At 54.1% G+C, this 20,789-nt stretch overlaps 1 protein-coding gene across 1 annotated transcript; it reads right to left on the bottom strand.

The window, feature by feature from the left end:
- Positions 1-1,996: 1,996 nt before the first annotated feature.
- Positions 1,997-3,703, bottom strand: Gsc (goosecoid homeobox). The gene is given in 5 exon segments (XM_048362493.1): positions 1,997-2,387; positions 2,685-2,944; positions 3,347-3,527; positions 3,529-3,660; positions 3,662-3,703. Coding segments are annotated over 5 exon segments (771 nt in total). The 3' UTR covers positions 1,997-2,231.
- Positions 3,704-20,789: the final 17,086 nt, after the last annotated feature.

Consider the following 20,789-nt stretch of genomic DNA (forward strand, 5'->3'; position numbering starts at 1 on the left):
AAACCTTTATTTCCTCACCCGTAATGTGGTGACCACTTCCCCCATCTCAGAGTTCTTGAAAGGTAAAATGAGGTAGGAGTGACTTCCCCCAGTACTAGAGGGATCCTGCTAACTTTCAAAATTAAGTAGCTTTGCTGGTGGCTCATGCTGGCTACCCTCAGAAGACTGAGATCGGAGGCTCAGGGTTCAAAGCTAACCTGAGCAGATCAATCTGAGAGACTCTTTATCTCCTCCAATTAACCAGTATCCAAGGGGAAGAAGAGATGTGGCCCCGAGTGGTAAAGCGCCAGTTTGGTGAAAAAGTTAAGCCAGACTGAGAACCTGAGTTGAAACCCTAGTACTGGCACACACAAATGCACGTACGTGCGCGCGCACACACGCACACACACGAAGCAGCCATGTTGACTGAGTCCTTAATGACAAGGGCACAGTAAGTAACTTGGAGCCCTCGGTGTCCACCACAGCCCTGGGCAGCAGGTTTTTCCATTGTATCCATTTCCCAGTGACAGAAGAACGTCAGAACTCTTAAGAAACTTGCTCCAGGTCACAAGTGGAGGGGGTCTGGGTATAAACCAGGGCAATCCCGTCACTTGGTCTAGACCTGGCCTCAAAGCCACTGTGCCTAAAAGGCAGCCCTGGGAGCCGTTGTGGTGATACACACCTGTAATCCCAGGACTCTGTGGCTGAGGTAGGAGGGCCTGGGCTGCTGCACAAAAATTGTCTCCATCCCCCCCTTTAAAAAAACACCAATTAAAAGCAGTACTGGGGGTCAGTCCACACTTCCTGTGTCATACTGCCTTGCACACATAAAAAGTGTGAAACCCCAGGCTTCCCCTATTTCTGTTCTCTTCCTAGCCCTGGTCAGAGCCGGCATGACCCGCTTTTCCTTCAGCCAGGGCACCTTACTCCAGACACACAAAGCAAAACTGGGGAAGAAGCTTCCTGCTTCCTCAGCATCTGTCTGGGTTTGGCCAGGCCGGGCCAGTTTTCTGAGCTTCAACTTTCCTCATCAGTAAGTAGATCTAGAGCAGAAGCCAATCGAATGTAGCATGTTAAAACTGTTCCTAGCTGGGCATCTGGCTATTCAAGAGACTGTAATCCAGAGAACTCAAGTTCAAAGCCAGCTCCCATAAAGAAATTCCCTAGATTCCATCTCCAAAACAAGCAAAAAAAAAAAAAAAATAGCCTAGACAAGAGGTGTGGCTCAAGAGGTGAAGTGCTAGCCTAGCCACCCGGGAGGCCGATTTCAAACACCGGTTCCGGCAAAGCAGCAAACAAACAAAACCAACCATCTGCCTGTTGCCCTTGGCCTCTGCCCCATCGCCCAGGAAGAGGGGTCGTGGCCGAGTGGAACCCCCTGGAGCAGTGAGTTCTTAGCCACCACACACCTAGGAGAACATTCCTCACAGCTCAATGCCACATCCCGCAGGACAGCACAGCTCTCCTGAGGGGGAGGGGGTGTGGACCCCGGTGTGGTACCAGCCAAGACGGGTGGGGTGGGGTGTAAGGGCTCACCTACCACAGCGGTCAGCACCCCGCAAAACGGGCAGCAGAAACAGCTGTGCAGGATGGCCCAACCAAGGGGAAATCAGACTTCCCGGGCCTGTTCCACTCAGGAAGCCTCGCCCTTAGATCAGGTGCCGTTCTCAAAAGCTCAACCTGGTGCAGGTGAGTCCTACACCTGGGGACTGCTCCTGGGAGCTCTGGGGCTCCCTGGCTCGTGCATTTCCCTTGGCAGCAAGACCAGGGAGACAAGTAGCCAGAACTGGGGTCTGCCCTGGCATCCGGGGTGCCACTCTGCGCCCCTCGGAGACCCGGTGACACCGGATCCCGTGATTGATCGATTGACGCTCAGCCTTTCTTTACTCTTGTTGCTGCTAGTCCACTTTTAATAACCTTCCGGGCCTACAAATAAATAGACTTGGGGAGGGAGGGAGGCTCTGATGGGGGGAGGGGGGGAGTGCGAAGTACAGAACGTGGCGGTCCACATTGCCATCATTTTATTAGAGTGTCACCGTTAACTTAACTATAAATACTACGCTGGGGGAGCGAGGCTGGGGCGCCCCGGACGGCGGCCGCCGACCCTCCCGGCTATGTACAGTATTTACAGCTCCTCGGTCCCTCCTCGACCTCCCTCCCGCAAGGCAGCGCGTGTGCAAGAAGCATCGTCTGTCTGTGCAAGTCCGTATGAGTCGGGCACCGCCAAGCGGCCCGGGGCCGGCCCGCGGCCGTCAGCTGTCTGAGTCCAAATCGCTTTTACCTTCTTCTTCCCTCTTCTCGGGCGAGGCTTTGGAGGACGCCTTGTTCCACTTCTCCGCGTTTTCCGACTCCTCGGAAGACGAGCGCTTCTGCCGTCTCCATTTGGCACGGCGGTTTTTAAACCAGACCTGTGGCGCACGAACACAACAGCACGAGGGCGCTCAGAGGGGCCGCGTCGCCCACCCCACCCCCCCCACCCCCGGGGGGGAGGGGTGGTGATAGCCGGGACGAGGTGGGATCGTAGCCGGGCCCCGTGGCCACGGCCAACACAAGCCAGGGGGGGGGGGGCTTCCGCATTTCGCTCCACTTCCTGGGCCTCAATAAAGCGGGTCCGCGGGGAGGGAAGCTGCGGGGACCCAGCTAGCCAGGGAGCCCGGCGGGATGCCCACCTGCACTGCACCCCGCGGGCCGGGCCCGGCGCCTACCTCCACCTTCTCCTCGCGGAGGTGCACCTTCCGCGCCAGCTGCTCGCGCGTGCCCACGTCCGGGTACTTGGTCTCCTGGAAGAGGCTCTCGAGCGCTTCGAGCTGCTCGTCGGTGAAGATGGTGCGGTGCCGCCGCTTCCGCCGGCAGTGCAGCTGGTTGAGGAGCTGCAGCTCGGTGCGGGACAGCGTGCCCACGTTCATGTAGGGCAGCATCTGGTGCGGCACGGGCGACACCAGCACCGAGCCCGGGCCCTCGTAGCCTGCGGCGGCGGCGGAGAGCGCGCGCGTCAGCGGACCACCCCCCTCCCCCTTTCCTCGCCCCGGCTCCCCCTTCAAACCCCTCCGCATAGGGAAGGGGGTGCTGGCGATCGGGGGGGGATCCGGGGAGGAGGCATCCACCCGCACCCACCCAAAGCGTGGCGGGCCTTTCGGGGCAGCACGGCCCGCCGCGGGGCGAGCGCTCGCTAACTCCCCTCCAAAGCTCCCGGCGCCGCGGCCGGCCGAGCCCGGCACCTCCCCGGCCGCCCCAGACGGGGAGGGAGGGCGGGAAGGAGGGAGGTTGCCGAGGGAGAGAAAGTCCGTGGACCAGCACCACCGCCCCACCCCATCCCACGCCAGGCCCCGGGGCCCCGAGCGGGCGGGCGGGCGCGCACGGTCGTTACCTGGGGCCGCGGGGACGCACGAGCACTGCTGGGCGCCCAGCGGCGGCACCGCCCCGCAGCAGGCCGGGCCCACGGGCGCCGCCTGCACGTGGAGCTGCCCGTAGAAGTAGTTGTTGTAGCCCAGGCGGGAGCCGCCGACCGCCGCCGGGAGGCCCGCGCCGCCGGGGGCCACGGGACGCGGGGTAGAAGGCGCCGTAGTCCGAGGAGGCACCGCCACCGGCGGCGTAGAGCGAGTCCCCGTGCAGGGCCGGGAAGACGACCGGAGCCGCGGCACTGGGCGCCACCGGCATCCCCGAGTCCTTGCAGCGCGGCCGGGGCGGCCAGGATGTTGTCGATGCTGAACATGCCGGCGGGCATCCCCCGAGCCCCGCGCCGGGACCGGGGGACGGCGGGGACGCGCCGACGACGAAGCCTAAGAGTGCGTGGGGGCGGGGGCGGGGGCGGGGGTCCGTCCGCCCGCGCCCGGCCGCCGAGCAAAGCGAAAGCGAGCGCGGCGAGCGCGCAGCCCCGCGCCCCTCCCCGCCCGCTCGCCCGCCCCCTGCGTCCGCCCGCCCTCCCCGCGCCGCGCCGCGCCGCGCGCTCCCCTCCAGCCGCGGGTAGGACGGAGCTCGGACCAGCTGAACCTCTTGTTGGTTTTATACCGAGTCGACGTCATCCTGGATTTAGTTCCTGGGTAATATGCAGATGACAAACAGAACCAGATTTGGTCCTTTCTTTTTCCTTGGGAGTTGGGGGGGGGGGGTGAGGAGGCCCTCGAGGGGAGGGGGAGAGGTGCCAAAGGAAAAGTGGGGCGAGGGGGGGGGGGTGGGAGAGAGAGTTACACGGCCTGGAAAGAGATTGTGGATTGGGAATTAATGAAATTAACCTAATCTTTTCCACTCGGCCACCCCGCCGCGGGCCCGGCCGAGCTGGGCGGGCGGCCTAATTGCCCCGGTTAATCTCATTAATTCCTTTGTGTCGGCGCAGTTAACAACTCCAGCGCCCGGCCCCGCCGCCCCCCAGCCCGGCTCTCCCTCCTTGGGTCCCATTATTGGGTGCGATTTCCTCCGCCCGTCGCTCGGGCGCAGGGTGACCCGTTTCTTACTTCGGGGCTACTTTCGTGTTGTTTTGTTTCTCCTTTCGGAAGTTTGTTTTGTTTTGTAGAAAATGTGGGTGGTGTGCGCGTCGTCCCCCGGGGAGAATCGAAAACCCCACTCCTCTCCCCCACCCGTGCGTCCTCAGCCGCCCCATCGCGCCTCGCCTTCCCCCCCACCCCCATATGGGGGAGCATCTCCCCAGAATGGAACTGGTTAGCCCGCCCAACACACTTTTTTCTTTTTGGTTTTTTTCAAAAAGCCCAATTTTGCAAAGGACAAAAACAGACGAAAGAAGGGGTGCATCGGATTGCTTTTTTTTTCTTTACTTTCTTCCCCCCCCCCACGCCACGCCACCCTCGGCCACGTTAGGTCTGAAAACACCCGTGGCGGCCCCCCGGCCCCGACACCGCCGCTGTTTCGCTTTGGCCACCGAGGTGCGCGCTCCGGAGGGCGGCGGGTGAGCGGCCGGCGGCCCGGGCGGACGCAGGCCTGGCGCGGCTTCCCCTCAATTACTGTCTATGGCAAAGGGGGTGCCAGCGCCCCAACATTGTTTGGTTGCTTTTGGGGGTGTTGTTTTTGACCCAGGGGGAGCCTGCGGGACTCCCCGCTCAGCTCCTCCGAATGAGTTGACCTTTTTCTCTTCCACCCCCAGCGCGCTCCCGGATCAGGCTTCCTACCCAAGGCAGTGTTTTGCGCGCAGCCCGGCGGGGCCGGGGCCGGGGCCGGGGCCGAAGCCGGCGGCCGCAGTGCTGTGCGGGATTCTCGGTGCGGCCCTGGGCCGGCCGCGCCGGAGCCCGCAGGAGGCGTCACCAGGCCACCGCTGCGCGCCCGCGGCCGGGCGCCCTTCGAGAAGGTAGGCGACCGCGGGCGCGGATCGAAAGCTGCTCCCCAAGTCCCGCGGCTCGGGTGCGAACCCCGGAGCTCGCGGAGCCCACCTTCCTCGGGCCTTGGCGGGAGTCACAGCGGAGGCCGAGGCAGTGCGGGGTGCTGGAGCGACCGCCCGGCCCGGGTGGAGGACACGGCGGGGGACCCGGGTGGAGACGCCTCCGTTTCCCTCGCTTTCTCTCTGGTTGGTGAGGCTGGAGTCGCCGCCCGCCCGGCGGTGGAAAGTGGCTTTCGTTAGGCGGAGTGTGGCCCCGGGGACAGGAGGGGAAAGGCCACCCTCCGCGGATTTCGGCTCTAGGGTGGAGCGATGGCGTGAAGTTTCCATCCGACCCCGGCACAGAACTCAGGCAGGGCAAGGAGTGAGGCGCGAGAACCCGGGCTGGGGCCTCGCCTGCCAGGCCCGCGGCACAGGCCTCTCCCTCCGCTCTACCTCCGCGCTGGAGGCCGGGCGAGCGCGAGCAGTGTGCAGATCGGAGCTGCACGCAGGGGAAAGAGGATGATGGAATGAGGTCTTAGTTTGGGGAGGCGATAGGCTTTAAAAAACAACACAATAAAAATGCTTCTGACAGGAGTGTGACTCTCTCCTTCTCTTCTTCAGAGAGGTCAAGTATACTGTGGAATGTGGGGTGCCCTCCCTCCACAACTAGGGATGAAACACACACACACACACACACACACACTCACACCATTGTCAGACTTCACAGCCTCCTGGTTCCGGCGTGAACAGTCCAACATTGCAGGGCTAGAAGCTGTGTCCCCTGCCCTCGGCCAGCATTTGTGTTCCGGGCTGAGCCTCCATGCACCCCGCTTGTGAGCGAACTTCTTTTTTAAGACCTTTGGCAGCGCAGAAGGGAGCAGAGGCAAAAGTGCCACGGGACACGGAGGCACAATCGTCCCCCTCTGTCTCTGAGGAGGATTCTCAGAACGTCACTGCCACCAGGGCAAGCTTGGATCACAGGCCTTGCCCAGGGCCTGTGAGCCTGAGCCCCCATCCCCCCCCCCCAACCCCGTGTCTTTCTGAAGAGTACTTTGTTGTCATGCCTAACAAAGTCCTCGACCTTAGGTTCTTAAAACGCTTGTGCTGTACAGAACCCTGGAAGCAAGAGCACTTTACTGCGAGTCTTTGTGTCAGAGTTCCGAGATAAACACCTCACAAACGACCCCTCCTCTGAGATTTGATTCCTAGGACTAAATCCTACATCCCTCTCAGTGGTCCAGGGTACAGCTCACCCTTTCTGAAGTGGTGACAGGGACTTCCTACGACTTGGTGACTTGGTCTTTTCCTGGAGATAAAGGAGGATCGTGTCCCCACCCTGGCCTCCAGCCCTGGGCAGGGTCCTTCCTCTGCTGAGTGCGAGACTAGGTGGCTGAAGGTCTGCCCCCCACCCCCCAAAAGACTTTCCAGGACAGTGACCCCTGGGCCCAGAACCTCACTCGGACGCCTCCGGGAGAGCTCCCGCTAGCACTCAGCAGGGTGCTCCCGGGCCTCTGCGACCGCGCCACTTTGTGGAGGGGAAGACGGCGGTCCCAGCGCCCTGGCTTCGCCCAGCGCCGCCTCCTCCCGCGGGAGGAGACCCACAAGTGTCCCCCGGTACGCGAAACAAACAATCTTACCCTGCGTGGCTGCGCCGCAATTGGAATAACAAATGCGACACACGCAAATTGTCCCCCTCGTGTTGCTAAGCGATTGTTTGGCGGCCCGCGCGCTCCGCGCAGCATGGGAGGCCGGGCAGCGTCCCGAGGCTGCCGGGGAGCGCTTCGGTGCGAAATGCAGTCCACGCCAGGCTGATTTCTCCTATTATTACCCAAACACGATTTCACACAAAGCAATCACCATGCAGAAGTCCATGAAAATGTGTTCGTTGAGGAGTCACTCGCCCCGGTAATAGCTCTCATTTTTAAGACATTAAAGAATAGATCAGTGGGTTCCGCATGCATAAAGGTATATTTGCTGCTTGGCATCTATCAAAGGCGCCTTTCGCTGCGGCCACTGTTAAATTGATTCAGAGTGTAGATTAAATTGCTTCTTTGATTTAAAACAGTGCCTAAGTTGTGTGCGCGCGCGTGTGCGTGTGTTCTCACCCTAAGATTTTTTTTTTTAATCTTGGAGAAAGCTAGGGAACAGCAGTCAGTCCCCGCTGACCCCCGTAGCCTTAAGCAATGCACCCACAACCCTGACTTGTTAGGATTCGTGTCATTCTCGCCTCATCTGCCTGCTCATAGAGCGAACTTGCTTTTTTCCTTCTTTCTTTTCTTTACTCTTTCTTTTTTATTTTAAGGACAAGTGGCCCTCAGTAGTCCAAATGGTCTGAAACTTCCCGTCCTCCTCTCCTCAGCCTCCCCAAAATGCCGGCATCGCGGCCTGAGCCACCTCCCCGTGGCGTACCGTGGTTTATAATCAGTTACATTTCAGTAGATCCTTCGTGTTGTGTGCAAGCACCAAAAAGAAAACCTGGTGTGTCTTTTGCGAAGGGACGGAGGGAAGGAGGGACTTGGTGCGGACCCCACTGAAGCCTTCGCTCCGCGCAATCTAACCGGGTTCACCGCGCAAATGAGCTTTGTTGTTCGCATTTGGGTTCTTTGAAAATCCAGTGTCTCAAAGCCATGGCCCAACTGCCAGTTCCAAAGTGCTGTGTCCCCGGGCCGGCCTCCCTCAGCCCCCTGGGCCCCGGGGGCTCTGGCTGGAGGCCGCGTCCTTGGAGTCGGTGGAGGAGAGCGCAAAGGTCCAAACCAACCGTGCGCACTGGCGGCCCGCGCGCTTTTGCGGGACCGCGGCCCTGCGCCGGCCGAGCAGCCTTTCCCTGCATGCAAGCTATGTATTCACTAGCTCATGGTGGTAGGTTTTGCACCATTTTCAATAAAAGCATCAGAGCCCTAAGGACAAACTAGGAAAGTGTTAGAAAAGCTCCGTGTAACCTTGGGGAAGAAGTGGGTGTGGAAACATGACGTTCCCAAGGCCTGGGGTGGGGAGGGGGGAGGGGAGCTTCGGTCTGCCCGGGTTGCAGAGAGAATTTTTGCTTTCAGCCGAGTTCTGTAGCAAAGTTTGTTTGGAAGTGCCTGGGCCGTTGCTTTTGCAAATCAGAGAATGCAAATGAGGATCGTTTGCTCTCTCTTGAAATGATTAGCAAAGTCAGTCATTTGAAAATGAGAGCGAAGGCACAGCCTAGCCGAAGCCCCTCGCTAACTGATATCAGCTTCTAAGGTTTTCATTCATGTAAACCTCATTAATGAAGATCTTTTATTTAAATGTCAAGGGGATTTGAAATGTAGAGTAAATTATGAAGCGTGTATGTCTAGCCAAGTCATGGGTCAAATGCATTTGAGAAAAACTGCTAAAAGAGCATATGGTTTTGAATTTTTCTACAATGACTAGTGTTTAAATAAATTGCTTGCGCTGCTTAACTTCATGTGTAATTTTGACAGAAATTGGCCTATAGCCTTCTGATATGTAAACATTTCAGCCTTTTATGCGGTATAAAAAAGACACTTGCTTTTTCGAATCAGCTCAGGCAGTGACCCTGTAATTCAGAAAGCTGGCACCTACCATTACAGCCGTGCCGGATTTCAACTTTCAAGTGGCAGCACCAGGAGGGGGGAGGAAAGGAAAGAAAAGAAAAGACACCGATTGAGGATATTTCAAAAGCAATGTCCATTTCAGATTAAAAGCTACAAATGAGGTGAGAACGCGGCACTTACTATCTGAAAGAAACGGATAAACCATAGTTATTAAAGAACATTTCTGTCACTTTTCTTTAAGCCAGCCCGTCTGAGGAGACACTTAAACAGGACTTGGGAATTGACTGGCATGTCATTAAAGGCTCGTCTTAGACACGAACCAATCAGTCGGACACATAAGTAGGTGTTTGTTTCTTCTTTTTTTTTTTTTAAATGTAAGTATCATTTCAGGTTGTTACCAGTGAAATAACTCCATGTCACAGAGCCCATTAAGATTGGAGGGGGGCGGTGCGGGGGGGGGGGGGGCGGCCTGAAAAGCAGTCTCCAAAGAGAAAAATCCAGGTCCCAGAGGCTTTTGGTTGGAAGCTGTGGCTGGGAGCTGGGAAATTCAGCCACGTTACAGTTCTGAGCCCTCTCTGGGCTTCGGGGCTAGTGTTCTTAAGTCAGAAATAAATCTACATAAACCCATTTGTGACTAATAGGTCGGACTCCCATAAATAAGTATCGGAATGTGGATTGGATGGCGGTCACCCGGGAGACAGAGCAGCCAGGATCGTGTCAGACAGGGGACCCGAGGCTGACTTCCTGCGTGCCAAGGCTTGGTGGGCTTTGCTCTTTCCCGGCTGCTCTCACGGGCTCCCCTCAGCATTATTCATTGTAAGTGTCCTGTGTGGATGTGACACCAGCCCTTGGGTGAGGTTTTGGAAAAATTGAGGAAGGGAGAGTGTGTTCACAAAGCAAAGGGATTCACTTGTATGTGGTTAAGCTGACTAGAGCAGATTGAGAACTTCTTTCTTAAAGAAAGACCTGGCTGGGACAAATCTAATTAGGGAAATGGACTGGCTGAGAAAGGCAGAGGTGTTTTACTTACAGTTCCTATGAATTCCAACTCCTCAGATTGTGATCAGCAACCCAGAAAGACCTGGCACGGTCTGGGCAGAAAAGAAGGCATGGAGTTTATTTTGTTTTCTGACCATTTTTTTTTTACCATGAGTCAAACCTCTCAGTCTGCTGAAATGACTAACGCTTTACCCTTTCTGATGGAGTTTTAAAATTCTTGCTAATAAAATAGTTGACTTGCTAATAAAATAGTTCCATGGTTTGCAGCTGTTTCACTTGGAAAAACCTAACCATCCCTCCCCCCCCCCCCCAATGTATTTGGAATTCGTGAGCTGCAGCAAGATACACATCTCCAGTTAAAAGAGGAACATTTATTGCATGAGAGGTTAAAGGAAAGAAGAGTATTAAAATAAAACTGAAGTTTTAGGAAAAGCCAAGGGCACTTGGGTGATCATTGCATGCCTATAAAAGTTAATAACAATGGACAGGTATAGTGTGGAACTTTGGTGGTCCAGTTCCTCCTCTGAAACAAGACTTGATGAAATTGTCATTCACTGGCGCTGTCATCTTACTGTCTTCAGGTACAATTTACATCAGGCGCCATGAATGATGGTCTTTCAGCGTCAGGATCAGGGAAGTAACAGGCTGCCCCCCACCAAGTATCTTTCCTTCCAAGAGGTCAGGTTTTCAATAGTTGTTCCTCCTCCTCTTCCTCTTCCCTGTCCTAGCCTCTAAAGAACTAGTCTTCAGAAGCAGGAGTTGGGCAGAACCCTGGGAAGTTGGGTCACTTTTAAAGGTCTCTTACAGGCCCGGGGTCCTGCCACCTGCCCCCCCCCCCAACCTGGCTTTGTGACTCAGCCAGTGCTAGCCCTGCTTTTGCTTGCCTGACCAGCTCGTAGAGGATGGCAGGCCTTTTCCAGCTGTCTGGATCATCTGTCCAGCTTCCTTTCCACTTAGGCCTGATGGAAAGAGGAGGAAAATGGCTCAGGAAACAACTTCATCTCTTTCAGTTTGATTTCTCTTTGGGCTTTCATTAGCCAGGGGAACAAGAATTTTTGGAAGATATTCTCTTACCCCTGTACACGCATGGGGGCGCGCACACACGCACACACACACACACACACACACACACGGCACACGGCCTTCCTGTTTCATTTTGTACAATCAAGATAGTTGATTGTTTCAGGGCCCAGTAATCTGGATAACAGCTCCCTAGCTACGCCTCCCCCCCTTTTTTTGGAACCTGTGTTTGTTTTCTTGTTTGGGATTTTTATCCACCACCAAGAATGAAGACGATTAATGTCTGACCTCTGTTGGGGTTTGGTTTCACTTAGAGTAAAATTCTTTCTGCAGACCAGAAGTTTTTGGGCTGAAAGTCACCAGAGTCCATCTTCCCTGGCCTGGGACTGTTGGTAAATTTATGTAGGATGAGGGAAAGCAGCCTGCTTCTAGTAATCACAGCCTGGGGAATTCAGCACACTGTATGCGCCAAACGGACTTCAGCTGAACTAAAAAGAACCCCTCCCGTCTACATGATACCATGCAGGGAGTGTGTGTGTGTGTGTGTGTGTGTGTGTGTGTGTGTGTGTGTGTTTAAACAAGTCTCTGAAGAACAATTTTCCTCCCTCTCGGGAGGTTTGTAGATACAGTTGTTTTCAGCCCTGCCCAATAGGTCAGTGTAATAGTTCCAAGCAACAAACTCTTTCCATATTCTTGAGCTGGATTCTAGGGGCTTGCCCTTCTAATCCTAGGGGAAAGCTGAGATCTTAAGAGGCTGAGATAGGAGGATCACAGTTCAAAGTCAGGCCCTGAAGGAATGTGTGTGAGATTCTTATCTCCTGTTAGCCACCAGAAGTGGAGCCATGGCTCAAGTGGTAGAGCACTAGTGGTGAGCAAAAAAGTTAGGAAAGAGCATCCAGGCCTGAGTTCAAGCCCCTGTACTAGTACAAAAAAAGAAGGAGGAAGAGGAGGAGGAGGAGGAAGAAGAAGAGGAAAAGGAAAAGGAAGGAGGAGGAGGAGAAGGAGGAGGAGGAGGAGGAGGAGGAGGAGGAGGAGGAGGAGGAGAAGCAGGAGGAGAAGGAGAAGAAGAAGACGACATGCTATGCTCAACTAATAACAATACTTTCTCTGAAACCCGAGAATTCTGGAATCATTTGTATCTCAAAGCATTGCTAGTCAACTCTGAGATGGGAACATAAGTTTTTGATAATATTCTCCACATTCTGAGTTAAGCCGTAGCCATTTTTTTTTCCTTTTTCCAAAACCCTCAGAAAATAGCTTTCCAAGTTAAACTAGACGAGGGTGATCAAGTAAATGTTTGACATGAAATACTTTCGTGAAATAACCGGCTCTCCATTCAAGGGCTTCCATGAAGTTCGGGGCGGCCGAGTGAGTTGCTTTTCCAAGCCGTCTGCTTGGCACACGTAGATTGCCCTTCCGATGACACCCATGGATATTGGATATGTGTGGCCAATGCTTACCACTCCATATTTCAGGAAAATGCTTTATTGAATATTTCTCGCTCACAACGCTGGAATCACTGTGAAATCTCACTCCCCCATCTCTGCCGGATCCAACCTCGCCTCCCAAACTACCAACAAATTGCCTTTTTATGGGCTTGAGCTCTCAATGAGATTCTGTGTCTACATACTCATGCAGACAGCAGTTAGCACTGAGGGTGAGCCGTGGCGGTGAGGAAACGAGTGCACACTGCTAGACGACTTTTTAAAATACGTGTGTCAGTACAGGAGCTCGAACGCAAGGCCTAGGGTTCTCCGATAGCCTTTTTTTTTTTTTCTTTGCTCAAGGCTGATGATGGATGCTCTACCACTTGAGCCACACCTCTCTTTCTGACATTTTGCTGATTCATTAAAGAGGAGTCTCTCATAGTTGTCTGCTCAGGCAGGCCTTGAACCTTGATCCTCAGATCTCAGCCTCCTGAGTAGCTAAGATGACAGACACGAACCACCAATGCCGGGCGTCTAGCCTACTTCTTAAACACGGACTTAACTTCAAGCCCTGCAGGTCTGGCCTTAAAGAGGACGGAAAAGAGAAGGGCCCTGTTCACGCGACAGGAAGTAGGTCCTCTTACTGTTTCCTGCCTTCCGGCCCAGGTAGGGGTTCTTTGCTGCCCCAGGTCACCCAGCTGAGGTCTGGATTTGAACTCCGTTCTCTTCACCTCTCAGAGCCATCATGTCATCATGGACTTGTATGAAACAGCAAAACATATGTCTACCTCGAAGAGCAAAGACCTCGTGCTCCCTGGCACCGAGCTGCCTTCTCCCACCTCCCTCCACCCACCTGGATTCCAGCAAGAGTCTGGCTGGTAGGTGTGCTCCGTGGCGTTGCTCGCTGGCTCTCGGGCTTTCCCTCGCGCTGGGCTGGGCTTCCTCACTTTGCTTCCTTCCCTCTGTCTAGTGTGTGGCCCAGCCCTGACTTCCCCGTTGGGCTGTGCAGGTCAGGATCTCTCCGATTCCCAAGGGGCCTTCCTGGATCAGAGTCAGTTTACCATGACCTGGACCACACAGAAATGGACTAGTCAACGTAGAATTCGGTTCCATGCCATGCACCAGCTGCCTACAGGCCTGGCTTCAGTGACTTGCTCAAATAACTCTTTGTTAAAAAAAAAAAAAAGTACATGTTCACACGTGTGTGTGCACGCACGCACACACCTGATCTCCCCAAGTTCCAGGGCAAAGGCCATTAGCAGGAGAGTGTTAATGAAACACAGTAGGGCCTCTCCTGTAGTAGATAAGGAAGGAGGGCTGCTCTCCCCATCTGTCAGCCCAGGCCTGCCCTGCCCAGCCCCGCAGGGTCACTTGCAGCATTGGGAACAGAATGGGACAGCCTTCATCTGGTCACCACACCTGTGCACACAAGCTGGCCACCTGCCACCTCGGAACCTGAGGGCTGACACCTCGGCATTGGGCGCCCCCTTGTCCCCGGTGTGAATAAGGAAGGCTGGAGGACTTTCTAGCCCTGCTCTGGGCTGTCACCACTGGGGCTTCCAGTCCCCAACCTGTGACACGGTGACCCACTCAGCAGTGATGAATTGTGAGCGCCCTCTCCGCCCCTTGTATGGGGGGGGGGCAGGGGAACCATTCCCTGCTCCCTGCCATCAGGAACCATGAATGCTCCAGTCAGAAGGGTCCGGGGGCTGGGCTGTCTAGTGAGGGGTGGTGTCCCACTGTGAAAGAAGAGCAGCCATCTTGGATTCCAGCACTCGCGAGTCCTGCCAGGCCCTGCCTGGGCAGTTGCCGGAGCTGTGTCCCTGGGAGTTTTCTCTTGGGTGAGAAAGGATGGCAGAACCACTTGTCAGGGCAGAGAGTTCACACACGCCAGGCACCGGTCCAGGGACCCTGATGGCTGCAGTCCTTCTACTGTCTTTTTCCTTGGTTGCTTCTTGTTGTGTGTGTTTGTGTGTGTGTGTGTGTGTGTGTGTGTGTGAGAGAGAGAGAGAGAGAGAGAGAGAGAGAGAGAGAATGCAGATCCTGGGTGCTGCTCCTGAGCTGCTTTTGATCAAGGCTAGTGCTCTACTACTTGTGCCACAGCTGTACTTCTGGCTTTGGGGGGTAGGTTAGTGGAAATACGAGTTTCACTTGGCTTCAGACTTGGCTTCAAACCATGATCCTCAGATCTCAGCTTCCTGTGTAGCTAGGATGACAGGCGCGAGCCGCCAGTGCCCAGCTCATGAGCGGAATCCTAAGCGAATAAACCAGAGTATAGTCTTCTAGTGGATGAGCTCTGGGCCATTGAAGGAATGAGGCTGTAGAAAGGTCCCGAAGGCATATATGTCACTGAGTGAGAGCTCCACTCTGTGGTTATGTGTATGTGTGTGTGTGTGTGTGTGTGTGTGTGTGCATATTTATTCACATACGTGTGATGTGTGGATTTGGAAATATTTATAAATGAGTTGTCACTTGGAAGGCCGTGGGAACAATGCTTGGCTTATATTAAGTTCTGTGTTGTGTTTGAGAAATAAATTCCAGTGTGAGAGGAAAGGTCTGGAAGGTGATGGGGTCCCCCCGACTCACACGAATGGTCACCCCGAGTGGGGAGGGCTGGGACTCGACTGGGGTTTAGCCCTCTCCTCGCTTAGTTATTAGCGTTTTGCACAGTACACCACATTCATAGTTTACAATTAAAGTAAAATATGCATCCAGTCCTAAAATGTGTCTCCAAAATAAGTAATTCCTTGGACAGAGAGAGAGAGAGAGAGAGAGAGAGAGAGAGAGAGAGAGAGAGAGAGAGAGAGAGAGAGAGAGAAAATGAGCACCAAAGTCAAACAAATAAGTTAGGATAAGGGCTCACCTGCCTAGCCCTCATTTCCTCAACTCACACTTCATCACCAGCAAACAACCACCTTGGGAATAAGTCCCACTTGCTAATGACTGGCTCCCCTGGGCTCCAGGCAGGCATCTGGGGCTGCAGCGGTGGGAGGGGGAGGGGGAGGGCCCTCGGAGTACACAAATTATGGGCTTAAAGTCTTAAGCTCAGATCAAGTTGCAATCATTGCCCGGGAATGGGTTAGTGAGACTCATCTTTTAACCAACACACACCCCACACCCCCCCCCCCCGCCCCGTCTTGCGACCCTGTCATTCTGTGAAACACACGGGGTGCGCGGGGACTTAATTACGACTACTGTCATCTTTGTCCTTTTGCACCACCTAGCAATGTCTGACACACTGGCGTTGTTACACAGTGGGCGATGATTACAAAATAATGTATGGCCGGGTGCCTGTGTGCGGCTCACGCCTGTCATCCTAGCTACTCAGGAGGCTGAGAACTGAGGATCACAGTTTGAAGCCTGCCCAGGCAGAAAAGTCTGGGAGACTCTTTATCCCCAATTAACTCCCCCCCCCATCCCAAAGCCAGAAGTGGAATTGTGCCTCCAGCGGTAGACTATCAGCCTTGAGCCAAAAAGTGAAGGGACAACACTTAGGTCCTGAGTTCAATCCCCACAGCAAGCACAAAAGACAAAACAGCAATAAAACATTTATAGAGTTAAGGTAATAACAGGCATTGCTTTTGTTTTGTTTTCTGTAGACCTTGGCATTGAGGGAAAGGCCCCAGTGCATGCTGGGTAAGTGCTCTACCACCAACTGCATCCCTGGCGGGCATTGCTGATTTGTGAGTGTGTGTGTGTGTGTGTGTGTGTGTGTGTGTGTGTGTGTGTGCGCCCCCAAGCCCCTGGTACCTGCTCTGCTTGCATTCTTCACTCCTGAGCCAGTCTAGCAGGGGAGGCAGTTGAATGTACCAGGGCTGGGTTCCTAGGGCTAGTGCCCTAACAGTCTACCCTCAATTTTTGCATATGTTAACTGGGGTTAATCTAATCTTGTGGGGTGGGGGGCAATTCTGAGGATGTAATTGTTAGGCAATTAGAGAGGAGATAATCTAAGTCCCTTAGTAAGCCCTGGGGCTAGCCTTCTATTCTTAAAGTAAATGGTTGGAAGTTAGAGGGAAACTATTAGGGTTGTTTGTGTTTTCCTTCCCCGTGTACAGAATAACAAAGGGTAGATGGAAACTCCGTGCAGTTACGGAAGCCTAAAGCTCTCTTCTCAGATGAAAGGGAGTCCTCCTTGGCGGAGGAACGTCAGCTGGGTGCTCAGCTAGTGTGCAGTGTGGGGACAGTGGATCCCTGGCCCTGGGGTGGGTGTGCTCAGCTTTCCTGTTGCATGCCAGGTCACTGCAATTGTCAACAGTAACTGCAGGAGAGCTTGAGCTAGGTAGGCATGGTGGTCCTTTGCAGTCTCAACTCCTTAGGAGGCAGAGGGCAGTGAACTACTTGGGTCCAGGAGTTTGAGACCTGCTTGGGCAACAGTAGTAAGACCCTGACCCAAGCCGAGTGGTCAGTGGTTCACGCCTGTAAACCTAGCTACTCAGGAGGCTGAGATCTGAGGACTGTGGTTCAAAGCCAGCCCCAAACAGGAAAGTCCATGAGACTCTTGTCTTTATTGGACCATCTGAAAAGCCAGGAGTGGAGCAATGGCTCAAGTGTTAGAGCACCACTCAGTGCTTCTGACTGTCTTTGAGTAGTTCATTGGAGAGAAGACTGAAAAAGCTAAGAGACTGTATTCAGGCCTGAGTTCAAGCCCCAGCACAGGTGTACATATATACAATGACTTCCAAAGTGATGCCATTTTGCATCTCCCTCTTGCCACTAGGCTATATCCCCAGTTTTTCTTGACCTTTATTTTTTAAGCCAATAAATTGGAACTAGAGGTATGGCTTAAGTGGTGGTGTATCAGTCATGAGCAGAAAGAGTGCAAGTCCCAGTCAACAGCACAAAGAAAGCAACCCCAAATCATAGTAGGTTGGTTCTTTAGTTTATTCCATGAAAGGCTCAACTTGCCTTCTTCCCACCTCAGCCTCCCAAGTACTAGGATTACAGGCATGAACCTCAATTTTATTTTATTTTTTTTCGGTGTTAGTCCTGGAACTTGAACTCAGGGCCTGGGCACCATCCCTGAGCTTCTTTCCCTCAAAGCTAGCGCTCTGCCACTTGAGCCACAGCACCACTTCTGGCTTTCAGTAGTTTATTGGCAATAAAAAGTCTCAGGGACTTTCCTGCCCTGTCTGGCTTTGAACTTGATCTTCAAATCTTAGCCTCCCGAGTAGCTAGGATTACAGGGGAGAGCTTACATATTAAAAAAAAAAACATTTAATTGTATCAGGAGTCTGTGCTGATGCTTCTAATTCTGATTCAGGACATAGTTAACCTCTTTAAGCTTAGATTTCTGTCTCCTTTCTCCTACGGTAAAAATCCTCAATGACAAACGGGGTGATAAGATAAGCTGATAAGTTAAATGCCACTAGAAATAGCCTGCATCTATCTAGGGATTATATGTTTGGTCCCACCTAATTCTCCTGAGAAGTTTGGGACCAGAATTTTACTGTTATCTCCCTTGCAGACCTGAGACCGGAAGACTGAGGAGGTTGTCCGTGGTCGCACAAGGTCAAGGGCAAAGGCAAGATCAGAGGGCCAAGTTGTCTGGCTGTAGAAGAGCTCGCCCCCATTCTTGCCTTACCTCTTCCTCTGGTCCAGGCGCGTGGCCAGTGGAAGGCCGCTGGTACCAGCAGCCAGGGCAACCCCAGACCTAAGAAACAGGAGGCCGGGGGCACCAGGAGAGCCTCGCTGGCGTTCCTGGTGCTGGGGGCCTATGGCGCTTGACAAGCCATGGGCGGTAGCCAGCCCTGTTCTCTGCTATGGAAGTGCCTGAGCTTTTGACATGCGAACTGGCCGAGCGGCCATCACAAAGGGGTCCTTCCTGTGGGCTTAAAGTCCCCTTGGTGGGAACTCCAAGGACACCTCCAGGATCATTGTCCTCTGTGGATACATGTGTGGGGGACTGAGGCCGCGTCTTCAGTAGTCTACTGGTGTAGAGGCTTGTTGTGAAGACCAAAAACTCAATTTCTTCCTTCCTTCCTTCCTTCCCTCCTCCTCCTCTTCTTCTCTTCCTCTCCTTCTCCTCCTCCTCCCCTCCTCTTCTTCCTCCTCCCCTTCTCCTCCTCCTCCCATTCTCTTCCCCTTCTCCTCCTCCTCCCATCCTCCTCCCTTATTCCTCCTCCTCCTATCCTCTTCCTCCTCCTCCCCTCCTCCTCCTCCTCCCCTCCTCCTCCTCCTCCCCCTCCTCCTCTCTCCCTCTCCCCTTATTTTTCATTCTGGTACTAGAACTTGAACTTAAGATCTCTCATCTCCTGTTCTCACTTGGCATTTTTCACTCCAGGTTGGTGCTCTACCATTTGAGTCATACCCCCTCTAGTTTTAGCTTTTGGCTGGTTAGTTAGAGACAAGAGCCTCCCAGACTTTTCCGCTCCACCTGGCTTTGAGCTGGGATTCTCAGGTCTCAGACTCCAGAGTAGCCGCGATTCCAGGCGTGGGCTATTGGCGGGCAGCCATTGGGCTCAGCCAGTGTTGGCTTTTCCTGAGGTGGTGGGGACAGCAGATCTAGGCCCCTCTCTGGGCTTCTGGTGGCCTCTGGCATCCCTGGGCTGCGTAGATAACACAGATAAGGGACCTTTACATACCCGGCTACTGCAGCCCCTCCCCAGGGGGCCCAACCCCTCTACTTTCTGGTAATTCTTATTTTTTTCTTCCTTCTTCCTCCTTCCTCCCTTTCTGGTACTTATCTACAAAGACAGAGATTTTTTTTTTTTTTTGTCAGTCATGGGGTTTGAACCCTGGGCCTGGACACTGTCCCTGAGTTCTTTGAGCTCAAGGCTAACCCTCTACCGCTTTGAGCAACAGCGCCACTTCTGGTTTTTGAGTGGTTAATTGGAGATAGTCTCCTAGGGACTTCTCTGCCTGGGCTGGCTTTGAACCGGAATCCTCAGATCTCAGCCTCCTGAGTAGGTAGGATTACAGGCGTGAGCCCTGGCACTTGGCTGAGACAGGGATTTTTTATGTATGTTTCCTTCACTCCTGTGCCCGACTCCTCAGTAGGTACAGAAACCACTGATGCGCACATGAATAGTACTTGCAGAGCGCCGGGCTAAGTGGCTTTGGGGCTGTATTTGAGCACGTGCTCCCCCATGGCCCAGGCAGGACGTGTAGGGAAGGTGCAAGTGGACCCTGGCCCAGGGCCCGCCATGCCTTCCCGATGCCTACACTGGCCACAGACAACCCCAGAAGACTGCTGGGAAGCCTCCATGGACAGATGGGTAAACTGAGCCTGGCAGAACAGTGGCTCAAGGCCTGGCAGTTGGCTGGTGGGCTGTCGGCTCACGCTGTGTCCTCTGACCCGGTCCGTGTGCTCTGTCTGTCACTAGAGGTGTTCACACGCCTGCACAGTGGAGGGAGGGTGTGGGCTACGGGGACGCTGTGTCCAGTCAGAGTCCCCCAGGCAGCACCGTGTGCCTCCTACAGCTCTCTGATTGGCCTGGGAGCAGGGGAATTCATTTATTTTTTTATGAGTTCAAAGCCAGCCTGAACAACATAGCAGGATGCTGTCTCTAGACAAACCAGAACATAATATAAACTGGGCCCGGTGACACATGCCTGTAATCCCAGGTACGTGGGAGGCCTAGGTAGAAGAAGGACGTGGTCTCAGGTCAGCCAGGCAAAAACAAGAGATTGTATCTGAAAAACATAACAGGTTACAAAAAAAATAGAGAAGGGGTCATGGTCCAGGGGCCAGAGCTCTTAGCAAGTAGGAGACCCTGAGTTCAATTCCCAGTACTGCCCAAAATAAACGAATCCTGTAATACAACCATATGCAGTCCAATATAAGAACCCTCACTGGCCTATTTCCCATTCTTTCACTCCTGCTAGATCCTGGAATCCGGGGTGTATTTCACCTCACGGGCACATCTGAATGGGAACCACCTGTACTTCCCGTCCACCGTGGTCTGATGACAGCCCGCGGGGACAGCATGGTGTATGACACCCGAGGCCACAGCCATGGTGAGCCATCTGCCGTGCTTACTCGCTGCCTGCGTGAGTGCGCTTGGGGACAGTCCTGTCACCCTCTGGTGTCTAATGGGTCTTAATGCAAAGTGAGGTTCGGTGGGTGACCCCAACCCCTGAGGGCTGTTGGAAGGAGCAATGATGGTGGAGTCCCTGATTCTATCAGTGGCCAATAGAGTGGTGTGGCGTGCCAGGCAGGCTTTCTGTGTAGACTAACAAAGCACAGATGGATGTAGACAGGACCAGTGCGGCCCATGCCGCGCTGGGTAAAGTCCTAACGTGGGGAGCAACCCGGTGCTCTGTGCTCTGACCAGCTTGGGCGCTGCAGCTGTTGTTGGGGAGGAATAGTCATGGCGGGAACTGGGAGAGGGAGGGAAAGGCGTGTTTCCGGAGGGAGCACGCAGGTAAAGAGCGTGATGGTGAGCCAGACAAGGGGCTTGAAGATGGCGGGGGGTGGGGTGGGGGAGGTGGTGCAGGGGCCATAAGAGTTGAACAAGAATGAGGGCAACCAGGACAAAGCCCTGGGTGAAGCAGAGGAAAGAAAATGCACAAGGGCCAAGG

The sequence above is a fragment of the Perognathus longimembris genome, chromosome 14, assembly GCF_023159225.1.
Source record: "Perognathus longimembris pacificus isolate PPM17 chromosome 14, ASM2315922v1, whole genome shotgun sequence".
In the NCBI taxonomy this organism is placed as follows: domain Eukaryota; kingdom Metazoa; phylum Chordata; class Mammalia; order Rodentia; family Heteromyidae; genus Perognathus; species Perognathus longimembris.